This window comes from Cyclopterus lumpus, chromosome 15 (assembly GCF_009769545.1).
Source record: "Cyclopterus lumpus isolate fCycLum1 chromosome 15, fCycLum1.pri, whole genome shotgun sequence".
NCBI lineage: Eukaryota > Metazoa > Chordata > Actinopteri > Perciformes > Cyclopteridae > Cyclopterus > Cyclopterus lumpus.
This window is the reverse complement of record NC_046980.1, coordinates 10,224,896-10,237,822: the sequence shown is the minus strand read 5'-3', so window position 1 is coordinate 10,237,822 and position 12,927 is coordinate 10,224,896. Positions and strand designations below refer to the sequence as shown.

General features: G+C 43.2%; 1 protein-coding gene across 2 annotated transcripts in view; it reads left to right on the top strand.

Moving 5' to 3' along the window:
- LOC117744319 (protocadherin-15-like) overlaps positions 1 to 12,927 on the top strand; it is a 190,660-nt gene that overhangs the window by 142,850 nt on the left and 34,883 nt on the right. For both annotated transcript variants that reach the window (XM_034552518.1, XM_034552517.1), the window contains exon 24: positions 652 to 764. In XM_034552518.1, the coding sequence (XP_034408409.1) occupies positions 652 to 764 (113 nt within the window). The remainder of the gene's footprint in view (positions 1 to 651; positions 765 to 12,927) is intronic.

Here is a 12,927-nt window from a genome sequence, read left to right as displayed (position 1 = left end):
ATGAACGCTATAATAATGATTGTCATCAATAAAATCTCATTTTTACAATTTCACAAATAGTTAATTACTGCATCGATGCTTTCGTGTTCTCCTGGTTGATGTTAAGTGCTCCACCTGCGTGTGTTAGTGTACTATAAGTTGCACTGAAGATCAACGAGTCAGAAATTTGCACATTGACTTTTTTAAATCAAAGAACAGTTTCAGGGTATTATTGTCTCAGTGGTCATATCATTGCTTATCTTGTGTCTGTGACCACTAATATTACATTCTTTTATCGATTTAAACAAATCACACAGGGTACATATGCATACTTTGGGATATTATCGGATGTGCTGCTTATTACTCCCATGTTGGCTGGCCACCTCTATCCTCTTTTTTTTCCATCTATCTCCCCGTTCCTCCTGCTTCCCCCAGGCTCCATTTTCCACAGTCTATGAATGCAGATCAATACATTCACACTCGCTCTCTGGGAGCTTCGCAGGCTGCTCGCCAGATCATATTCTGTCTGTTTTTATTAGTATTCCAAACATGTATAGCAGAAATGCCTGGCAACCTCAAAAAAGGTTATTATTTGCGTGGTGAGTAGTAGATAATTGTGTGCTTGCATTTGCATGTGTGTGTTGTTTACGTGCTCTCTCCTGCCCACTGCAGTTGTTTGTGATAGCCTATGATGATGGGGAGCCTGTGAAGTCTAACAGCTCTTTGGTGGAGATCACTGTTCTCCAGCCTTCCCGCATCCCGATCTTCACCCAGGAGGAGTACAGGTACGTCACCTTGACACACTGTTGATGCAGCTGCCTCTGCCTGTAAATTCACACATCAAAGGGCAGCTTAGGCTGGAGGGCCAGACAGGGAGAGATTGTGAAAAAAGGCTGGAGTAAGTTGTGGACAAAGAATCTTTAAAAAAAAAACACACACACATTTGCGTCATATCTTCCATTCAGCTTCTGTTATACCTTGATTATTATTGTATCACAAGGTAAATTATATATCCTCACTTGAACTGCCACAAATGGCCGTGAAGTCCCGATTCTTTATACCTTTTATTATGTTGCGATAGCGACAGCTATCTGGGCATTATTGCGCTTCCCCAATAAAGAGGCCCCGGTTTTGATTCCGTGTCTCGGCCTTTATCACGCTGTCTTTTCCGCGCATGACTGATTAATGAGTTTTGAATATAAAAATGCATAAGAGCTTCAGGGTAGATGCTGCAGATCATCACTGCTGTAAAGCACATTTGTTTCTTTCCGAGGGTAAAGCCGGGTTTCCCTCTGAGTTTATTAAGCGTCTCTTTTGACAAGATTAAGTGTTTAGACTGTTAAACTGGCAGAGCGCGATGCAGGATGAGGGAACATAATCTACAGCGCTCTGAGATGACGGGCTGCTACACATGCGATATACGGCTGTACTGGGCTCGGAGGGCTCGGTGGAGTGTGTCTGTACTGATGGTATTGTGACTCGGGAAGAGGCCAAGAAGTCATTCATAATTAAAGATAAACATGGATTATTAACACCCTCCAGCGGGAGCTGCTTTGAAAAATCCTCCATGATGAGCGAATACTAGCATTAACTGCACTAACTTCTCTATTTCGTATCACTGCGGTAGTGGTACCTGTCAGCAGTGTACAGGGGACTCCAGCCAGACGGAGAAGCTTTAAGGTCTGATGGCAAAGTTTCCTGGCACAATGCAGTCCCCGGGAGCTTAAAGTAAAGCTTGTTTTAAGTGGATTGTTTTACTAACTTGCATGTCAGTCAAAGTAGGGAGTCTTGGCAGACGAAACCCTATAACAGAATTTGATATGCCTTTATGCATAAGACAGGGAATGTAAGTCCTGGCCAACCTGTCGACACATCAAGCGAGGTGTGTAGCTCTTTGTTTGTGCACTAGTTCGCCTCTCTGCCCATCTCGCTTCCTTTGATGAACGTTTGACTGTGTGCCTGTTTGTGTCAGTACTTGTGTATTTTCTAATACAGATGAGTTTGTGTGCACTGCATACAACCTTTGTAATCCAGCACACGTGCACACTTTGTGTGTGTGCTCACGTTCTCCCGTTGCTCAGCTCTATTCGGTGATTGATACACAGGCGCAGCGGCACAGCCGCTGAAAGCCCATTGATTAACACTTTGAATGAGTGCTCTGTCTGACACGCACACAGAGGGTCGAGACCATAGGCACAGACCTTTCCAAAGGCGTTACATTGACAGTGCCAACCACACGCAGTGGCAGGCCCGCTGTAAATTGTGAGCCGTGAAAGCATTAACCAGGTGCTCGAGCCTCTCCTGCTGGACGAGCTTCTCTCCAGCGGAGAGCGTCCAATCTGCTCGCTCTGCGATGAACCGTCTCCGCATTCCTCACCGCTCTATCTCTCCCCATCGTCTTCTCCCTGAGGAACCTTCTGAGCACAAATCACTCTCTAAACGTCCATAGAAGATCTCGTCTGTCTCTGTAAAGGCAGTTAGTTATGGCAGCAATCAGGTAAGCTATGCCTACAGCTCCAGAGCACACAATTAAAACAACTCTGCAGGGCTTTGGCTGACTTAATGATTGCTGCTCCTGCTTTATGGTCGGTCCCCTCCATCTGTCAGAGGGAAATGAGGGGCTCCTAGTCGTTGTTGGCTAAAATAAATGGCTAATACCGTAGTTGCTACTGTAGCAGCATGTTGCCACTTACTTATCAAAAGGTTTTGAGCAAAACACCGTGTGTCGTTTCTGTGGCAATACAAATGATATTGTTTCGAGTTTCACAACCTCTCGTGAAATTTAATCTGCACGAAGTGATATTGTTAGTATTATTACCGCAGTAAATGACTCGGCATCATGTGAAAAGGTTGCTTGTCATGCTAAACCTACAGAGAATTGTCAGCCAACTCTTTTTCACAGCTTTAAGCCGCTTAGCTCACTGTTAAGTTCTTTAGACAAACAACCCGAGTCAACCACTCATACAATACTGGAGTTTTAAATTGAATTGTGCGCTACCTGCCCAGCATTAAGTCAACAATACCTGAATCAAGTTTAAATAAAGACTCAATGGAATGACTTGTTGCTCAGTGTGTGCTGGACGTGTATGTGCAAACATATGAGCTATAATATATCTATAAGTCAACATCTTATGTATGTGTCTTATAATTTCTGTGAGGTGATAAGTGATTGTGACTGGACAGTTTTGGGAGATATTCTATGGTTTTCAGGGCCAAAAATGCATTTGAAACTTTTTTTCAAATGTCATTCTTTGGCGCTTTTAGCCCCACAATCCATATGCGAAGGCCGACATATCCACGCCTGATATATCCAAAATTGTATTAGATCGAAAGACAGTATTACAGATAAGAGTCATACAAATGTGTATTCTTAATTGTTGGGTGAACTGTCCCTTTAAGTGACTATGGAGTCAGGACTGTGGTCATGAATAAGCTGCATAGATGTATGAATCAAATATGATTAATCAGCCCGACCACCTCCAAAAATGTCATTAAACAACTGTGAAATGGCTCATTCATATGGGACGCACGGACACAACCCTTTGGGGAAGTCTTTAGCACTGGGCACATGGGAAGGGGATGAATATTTATTCCCCCCTGTGTGTGTGGCTGGAGATGAGGAGGGCTAAGCTGCTATCTAACATGGGCCCACTATGTGAATTCCCCTTTTTTGTACTAAGGCCACTTCTCTGGCCCAATGTTACAAACCTGTGGTCTGAGCAGTTTTCCATGCTGCTTATCTCCCCCGCAGCACTTCCCCTTCTAAATCTACTCTAAATCACATTAAACTTTTGCCTCACCGCTCCTGAGTATGTCATTTTGCTCTCCTCCTGCTTACATCTCCCCGAGCCTCCTCTTAGCTTATATATCTCTCTGTCAGTTTCTTTTTCACTTTGTCTTCCCTTTTCTTCTCTCCTCCCTGTACAGTCAGTAGCCCTTCATTTCCCCCTCAACGATGAGGAGAATGTCTTTCCGTGTGATTCCATGTGCCTGTGCTCACACTTGGATGAGTGCATTTCTTCATATGAAGTCCTCATTTGATTGGTGTTCTGCTGTAGATTAACCTATTTTGGTCTAAATTAATCTCTGCTTTGGGGCTTCTTTAAATATATGTCCATATTAAAATATTAACAGTAGATCTGTGTTTTTTTTTAATATTATGTTTATATATAGTATACGTGATATAGTGTAGTTGTTTGTACGTTACCTCCGTAAAATATTTCTAAAGTTTGTCTTTTTAGTGATACCATTTGGGAGTGAAATGTCACACCATTGTTTAGTTCACTGTCGAGGCAGACAGCAGGTGTTATGCCATACCTGTCACATTAGTATGCACTCTGTCAAATATGAGAAGAGCACCACAGCCCATTATTGAGCGACGCTTAAGTTATACTGCATGGTAAACAGTGTCAACATGGAGTATTACTACAAACAACAACATGCTGTCACAATGTACTTGCAACCCGCTAATTACTCTTTTAGTGACAGTATGCTAATAATACTGTGTCGGCATTTTGTTTGCTCCTTCATACATGCATCTGCAAGCACATAAATAGAAAATGTCCTTGGTTGCAGCCTCCACTCTTAAATGTGCATTTTGTATGTTATAGAGAGACAACTTTTCCCAGGCTTGAGACATCACTTTTTTGTATTTCTCCATTAGCAATTGTTACTCTGGCCATTATTGTGAACGTCAGTGGTAATAGCTCAAACTGTGGAATATTATACAACACGTCTCTATCCTGCAGTTTCTTGATGTTTACAGACCATGGAGACTGCCAGAGTACATTTTATGACCACAGTGTGACCATTGATTTAATGTTCTCAGAGGTCCGCCTCGCAAATGGCTGCACCTGAAGTATTTGAAGTAGACATATCCAGTAGCTTGAAATGCCAGCCGCACTGGACTCCACAATCATTGGCCTCTAATCAAAAAGCATTAATTGCCAAATTAAAATGTAAAAAAAAAAAAAACTTAACTCTGTCCCCTCCATCAACTCATCCTGACATGTGGAGGAAAACAGCTTTTATCATTTTGAGAGGAAACAAATATCAACCATGTCTCATTTCTAATTCAGACGAGGCTACAATTCTCACTTAATTAGGCAGATGACATGCTTTCATAGCATACAGCTCTTTTATTGGCTGCCTTCTAGCAACTGTTGTCTTGCCAGACGTGTACACAAGTGATGGAGGTGCTTACAGCCTACTCATGTATCCTCGTAGCCAGGCATTTACAGGGTTAGCTGTAAACCCCGACAGTGTGCTCTCCCACACACTGTCGTCATGCCTCACTGCAAACATACATTAAAAAAAGCAACCTCAGCCCTCTCTATTTCTTTCTATTCATCCATCCATCTATCATTGCATCCTTCCTCCTCTGAATCACAGTTATATGGTGTGGAGCGCGCTCATACCTTTGAAGGGCATGATTGATTTTCAGCCGCAGGTTTGAATCTGCTGCCCTGAGTTTTGAACCTCTAAGCATCAGGAGCACACTGACCTTTCACTTGTCTCTGCTAAGTAGGCAAGCATCACTTTGCTGTCTAACGGCCGCCAAGTCACACTCATAGCACACATCCCACATGTCAGCTAAAGGTCGGTGCAGAATGCCAGCGAAGAAAAGCAGTATGACCTATTATTAAAGGCTAACTTTCCAAATAATTATCAGTAACTATAAACCGTATGTGTGGCAGCAAACTATCTAATCCAATGCATGCTGCTGAATCATGTTGTTGTATTTGGTCTGAATGGCTATTTCCAGCCCGAAAGGTCAGCAGCTACATGATTCGATTTTACTGAGAGTTACTTATTTTTTATTTTTTATTATATGACAAATATATATATATATATGACTGAAGTTGTTATCTCTTTTGTAAATGACTACTATGGAAATCAACAAATGAACAAGTATAGATCAAATGAAACAGTTTGGGGAAGCACAACTCAAACCATTCACATCATGCCACTACATGCCACATGTCGTATTGGACTTATCGTCATTCCCGACATACCAGTCATAATTATGACAGAGAATCTTTTTTGAAAGCTCTTTCCGACTTTGCACCTAATAATTTGGAAGTTGAAGAGTCCACCGCTCAATGTAAGTAAACCAAAATGTAATGGCTTTGGTGTTATGTTGTCAATGCACAGTATTTTAATCCAGTAAGAAAACCTTCTCTGTAATCTTGAAGACAGGATTGCTCACAAATTGTTAAAATTCAAAGAGAGTTTCTGTAAATGGTGGTGGCCAGTCCAACACACAATTTTTTGGATTATAATATTTCAAACAGCATTTCCTGCCAGTTAGAGAGGTACTTGTGTCTTTCTGTGGGCCAGGCCTCCTGGTGTTGGTGGGGTGGAATAGATCATCTGTGCAGGAGCAATAATTTGCCAGTAAAACATGCAGGATGGCATCGTGAATACACCGTTGCAAGCTTCAATGGCCGGTCCAGTTTGGACGACACAATCATTCACCAGCGTCCAGACATTTGACGGCCAGGTTTCCTCTCGTGTACTAAATGACCCAGTGGATGATTTTTTTGAAGTGATGTCCTGTGGGCTGACATTGCTAAGCTGCCACAAGGTGGTACCGCTGTCTGGCTACACAGTGAATGTTGTTTCTCCTTCTTTGCTTATGTTTTCCATCTTGCCCTCTGGAAGATATTTTTGATTGAAGCCCCCTTTATTTCTCATGGAACTCAGAAAAAGGGCTCAGTGTGAATACAAAAGAAACTGTGGGTCTGGTGTGGCAAGATAAGTGATCGGAAAGAATAGCTCAAGGCGGAACATGATCAGACGAAGGGTTGTAAACATTCTTTTTTTCCCTCTTGTTTTATAGAACACAGTGGTTTAATGTGAAGACTTGCATTACTTCATGTCAGAGGTGTTGGATTTCTGAGATGTTTGTGAGCAATAGAGCCTTTTTCGTTTGTTTACAAAATCCTCTTAGCAAGTGAGTCAGCAGCTCATAACCATGATGTGCTAATATCTGCTAGTGTTGAATTTGATTTACAACTGAGAGAGCATTTGCTGGAGGTGGTGATGAATTGTTCATTTAGACTCAATTTTAAGAATTTGAGAAAGCCTCGATTGGCATAGATAAAACGTGTAATAATAGTTTGGAATTGAAGTAGCTAGGGATAATGTTGTATTTGAAAGCTGCAGGGCTTTCATACTTAGCATAAGCTTGAAGGACACAATGATACTGAATGCATAACAAAACATCAATTTTTAGATGAGCATTTGATGCAGAATGTTTTTTTAAATTGCCCCCATCTCCTTTATTTACAGGGCCATTGCCTTATATTTGTGTCACAGAGATTATGAATGATCTAACATTGGCAATTAAACTTGATGTATAATAGGAAAATATTGCTACAATATTTATTGCTTAAGCTATGCAGACATAGCTTCCCTGTGAAAATTAATTTGTGAAATAGATGAATGACATAGATGGCAGTGTGATCATCAGAGGCTGACAATGAGGAAATTACTTTTGCCATTGTACTGCTAATTTACCTCAGATTACGTTTTTAAATAAGCAATCACTGTGCAATATATATTTTTTCAGAAGCTAAATATCTTAATATCTAGCAGTAAACCTACATTGATGTCACATGGCAATAATAGTGAAAGCAATACTTTGGATATTAACACTAAATCAAATGACTCCCTGTACTGTGAAAGAGTTGGTAGCTACTGCAACAAAATATATTGTGTTCGCTCAATCAGTACACACATTAAAAGTGGTATCCACAATATTGCTTAGGTGCAAGAATGTAAAATATAATTCTACAAAAGAAGAGCAGCGATCTCAGCATCAATATTAGCTACTTAAAAAAAAATAATAATAAGCTCACCTAAAGCGGAAAACTATTATTTTCCCTTTACCCCATTGGTATCTGTTCATGCAGGTGTGTTTGGTTTTATGTGCCACAGTTTTTGAGTTGATATATCTGCCTTTGGATGTCTGTCACCACCACGATAAATTTGAAAAACTCAACAGCAGAAACAATGTCCCTGTTTCTCTGGATAATCCACGGACCACATCTGCTGTGGGGTTGAAAACAGCCTCACACATATCTACCCGTCAGTATATACTGTATGTAACCCTACCCATGCCTTGCACTCTGATGATTTACACAAACCCATATGCATCATATAAAGAGCGTTCTATGCAACACGCCTGAATGTATTAGGACCTTTATCTACCATCACACATAACACATTATATTGTAAAAAGGATTTTTTGATTCAATAGCGGTTTTGTATTTTAGTGGGCCCAGAGCTCTTGTGGAGGAGGTGTGCTCATGCATCCTTTATGAAGTGTTAATGCAATTTAATATGTACTTTCTGACAGGCAACACTGATGAAGTAACCTTTATCCCGCCGGGCCGTTTTGGGATGTTGCCTTCACAGTTGGCTGCTTTTTTATCCACAGTGGCAGGAGTGAATTGTGTATTCTAGTTTGAGGTTTGAGCAAAAAAATAGCTGGCTGTTAGACCTTGCACTATTTTCCAAGACCTTTCGAATATCTTAAGTGGTTTTAGAATGTTGTAATATCTCTTTTTTATCTCTGTTTCCCGTTTACTTTTCTCCTCTTGTCAAACATAACCTATAATCTTTAAAGTTCACTCTTCAGTCAATAACACTCCCCAGCTCAAATAATAACATGAGAATAACATTACATCAAATAAGTAATGGTGCACTCTTTATCTCAGCATGAACTTTGGTTTTGATGAAAAAGAAAATGCATTGGGCAACGATTGACATTTAGCACATTCATATGTTAAGGACTCAGTTGCATGGTATGAAACCAATATTTGTAATTTTCTCAAAGAGAGAAATGATACAGTATTTAGAGTTGCTGGCTTGGATTGTTACAGTACAATACAGTTTCCAAGATATGGATTTAGGATGTTGTGAGTAAATGCATTAGGTAAGTAATTAAGTCATTTTTTTAAATATTAGATGAGCTAATGGATTTTGAAAACCCATAATAAGATTCAGGTTAAAAGGCTGTTTCCTATGTACATCATGCTGTGTGACGAAGCTGACTTTGCCGTTGCTGTCAAAATCATTTAGAAATGTGTTTTTATAGAGAACATGAGTTCTGTACTAAGCAATGGTTTTCATTTCTGTGTGCTTATGTTCGAGAAGGAGCTCAAATGCATTCCCTATGTGTAATTAGTTTCAAGTCAGAGGAGTCTGTTTGTCACTCTCCCAATATGCTTCCAGGCAGGAACAAACAAGTTAACACCAGGGTGACATAACCGCGAGCTTACAACTCTCAAGCACATATCCCAAATTAATAGTCATTGAATTAGGCTGATCCACAATTGCTGAACGAAATGTGCCATGCAATTCCACCATCAGCAGTCAGGCAGAAATGTGCTGCAACACATTTGCAAGGTCATATATATGGGCGTGCATCCGCACAATGTTTATGATGTTATGATGTCCGTCCTTGTTGTTGTCCAAGACCTTTATTCGGCACTGCATCTACACATCCCGCAGAAGAACACTGACTCAAGCGGAGACTTGCACACAGCGAAGGTCCGTCCTTGTATCTCCCGGCGTGTCCATCGCCGCGTGTTCACTCTGTGATGCAATGTATGCATAGAGCGGGTACGGCAAGGTAGAAAGAGAGTCAACACGGTAACAGAGGCTCCTGTGGCTCACGACACGGTTTCTACGCCTCTGCCTTGTCTCGTAAGCATCACTCAACCATTGGCCTCGGGGCAGAGCGCTCGCTGACACCTGTGTGCCGCCCGCGCTTCTCAGTGGCGTGTCATTCACCCGCTCTCAAGACTCTGCTGCTGCGTGTAGACATGTCAGCATCTTCCCCTTCACTCTCTCTCTCTCTCTCTCTCTATCTCTCTCTCCCTCATCTGAATATTAAAGAAATGAAAAGTGGCGTTGGCCCTGCTCAGTTGTACATGGTATTGCATTTTGCATAATTGACTCTTTGAATTCGCCAACCACTTTGACTCTTGAATGCACAAGTTATTCACCTTCTTCGGTTTCTTCAAATCTCAGTATATCTGCCAGACCATAATGCCCTCCATTTTATTATCAGATATTATTGGAGTGCTCAAGTAGCTGCTTAGATTGCTGTTTCTCTTTTGATATTTGATGTGCCTACTAGACCTACTATCATATTTTCCTTTTGTCTGCTCTTCTACCTATCAGTATCTAAATTTTCTGTTTACATGCGAAATACTCCTTAATACTCATATACACACTTCATACACTTTTACACCTCCCTTGGCATTTCTCAGCAGTTTACAACCCTCAGGCAGGGCTACTTTGTAGGGAAGTGATAACATGTCAGCTCTGCCTCTTCCTGGCAAGCACATTGTGCAGCCCGGTGCTAGCATCACACAGACGTTCATAACCCACTCACCCATAGGACAATATGAAAACAAACCTATGAATGGGTCAGCACATGTTGCACAGCCTTCCTCCAGACTATAGTTGTACGAAAGCTGCAATCATTGTTCCAAGAAAGCATTATGTTTTGAAATATTTTGGAAAAGGCCCAGAATCTCTATCGAAAGTCATGAGGCCCTCATGCTAGAACTAGGCAAGGCAAGTTTATTTATAGAGCACAATTCGTACACAAGGCAATTCAAAGTGCTTTACAGCTACATAAAATTACAAAGACAAATAAAATCATTCCATAAAAACATACAAATAATCATTAATTAATTATATTAAAAGTGAAGAGTGCAGATAAAATACTTTCAGTTGTCAAATAGAACTGTTTTCAGCCTGGATTTAAACATTGTCAGAGATGAGGCCTGTCTCACAGGCCTCAACTACTTGTCCCAACGTGAGAATTTGTAACATTCACCATCCATCCATCCATCCATTATCACCCGCTTATCCGGGGTCCGGTCACGGTGGCAGCAGGTTCAGCAGGCCGACCCAGGCTTCCCTCTCACCCGCAGCACTTTCCAGCTCATTCTGGGGGATCCCGAGGCGTTCCAAGGCCAGCCGGGAGATATAATCCCTCCAGCGTGTCCTCGGTCTTCCCCGGGGCCTCCTACCAGTTGGACGTGCCCGGAAAACCTCTAATGGGAGGCGTCCAGGAGGCATCCTAACTAGATGCCCGAACCACCTCAGCTGACTCCTTTCGACACGAAGGAGCAGCGACTCGACTCCAAGCTCCCCCCTGATGTCCGAGCTCCTTACCCTATCTCTAAGGCTGAGCCCGGCCACCCTACGGAGGAAGCTCATTTCGGCCATTTGTATCCGAGATCTCGTTCTTTTGGTCACGACCCAGAGTTCGTGACCATAGGTGAGGGTTGGAACGTAGACCGACCAGTAAATGGAGAGCTTTGCCTTCCGGCTCAGCTCCCTCTTCACCAAGACGGACCGGTACAGCGCCTGTTTTACTGCTGCAGCCGCACCGATCCGCCTATCGATCTCCCGCTCCACCTTACCCTCACTCGTGAACAAGACCCCGAGATACTTGAACTCCTTCGCTTGGGGTAGGCAGTTTGCCCCCACCTGGAGGGAGCAATCCGCCGGTTTCCGGCAGAGCACCATGGCCTCAGATTTGGAGGTGCTAACTCTCATCCCTGCCGCTTCGCACTCGGCTGCAAAACGCCCCAGTGAATGCTGGAGGTCACGGTCCGAGGAGGCAAACAGGACCACATCATCCGCAAACAGCAGAGAGGCGATCCCGAGACTCCCGAACCGGATCCTCTCCGCCCCCTGGCTGCGCCTAGATATCCTGTCCATGAAGGTCACAAACAGGACCGGTGATAAAGGGCAGCCCTGGCGGAGGCCAACACCCACCGGGAACGTGTCTGACTTACTACCGAGGAGACGAACACAGCTCCTACTGCAGGCATACAGAGACCGGATGGCCCGTGCCAACGGGTCCGGCACCCCATACTCCCGCAGCACCCCCCACAAAAACCCCCGAGGGACCCGGTCGAAAGTCTTCTCCAGGTCTACAAAGCACATGTAAACTGGTTGGGCAAACTCACAGGACCCCTCCAGTAATCTTGCGAGGGTAAAGAGCTGGTCCACTGTTCCACGACCGGGACGGAATCCGCACTGTTCGTCCTGAATCTGAGGTTCGACAAGCGGTCGGAGCCTCCTCTCCAGCACCCTGGCATAAGCTTTTCCCGGGAGGCTGAGCAGTGTGATACCACGATAGTTCGAGCACACTCTCCGGTCCCCTTCTTGAAGATGGGAACCACCACCCCGGTCTGCCAGTCCATGGGCACTGTTCCCGACCCCCATGCGACACTGAAAAGGCGTGTCAACCAAGACAGCCCAACAATGTCCAGCGCTTTCAGCATCTCAGGGCGGATCTCATCCACCCCTGGCGCCTTGCCACCAAGGAGCTTTTTGACTACCTTAGCGACCTCTGCCAGGGATATGTGTGAATCCACCCCAAAGTCTTCCGGCGCTGCCCCCTCTCCGGGGGACATGTTGGCCGGGTTTAGGAGTTCCTCAAAGTGCTCTTTCCACCGCCCGACGATGTCCCCAGTCCGGGTCAGCAGTTCCCCCCCCCTAACATTCACCAATTTAGCCAATTTTCTGGTATTGAATATTCGTTTAGGAGTCAGCAGGAGCAGTCGTCAGTGAGGTCTACCTTTCTCCACAAGGGAAAAGCAAAGCACTGATTTGATTTATACTGCCGTAATAGAGTGTTAAGAAATCAATGGAAATCAACTTAAATAAAAGTAAATAAATAAAAATTAATGTAATGTGAAATCGACACCCCATCAGCCATATCCTGGTGATGTGCTTCATGGCTTGCCAATTTACCACAACTTGTATTTGATGTTTTATTTTTTGCTTTGCTTTTGGATTCAAATTTTATTGGCATATTTTGGCATGGCAACAGCAGTCAGTAGCTGCTAGCAAAACCAACTCTCTTCTGCGCCTCACAGTGTAACATCACCTATTGTATAATATTCCTCT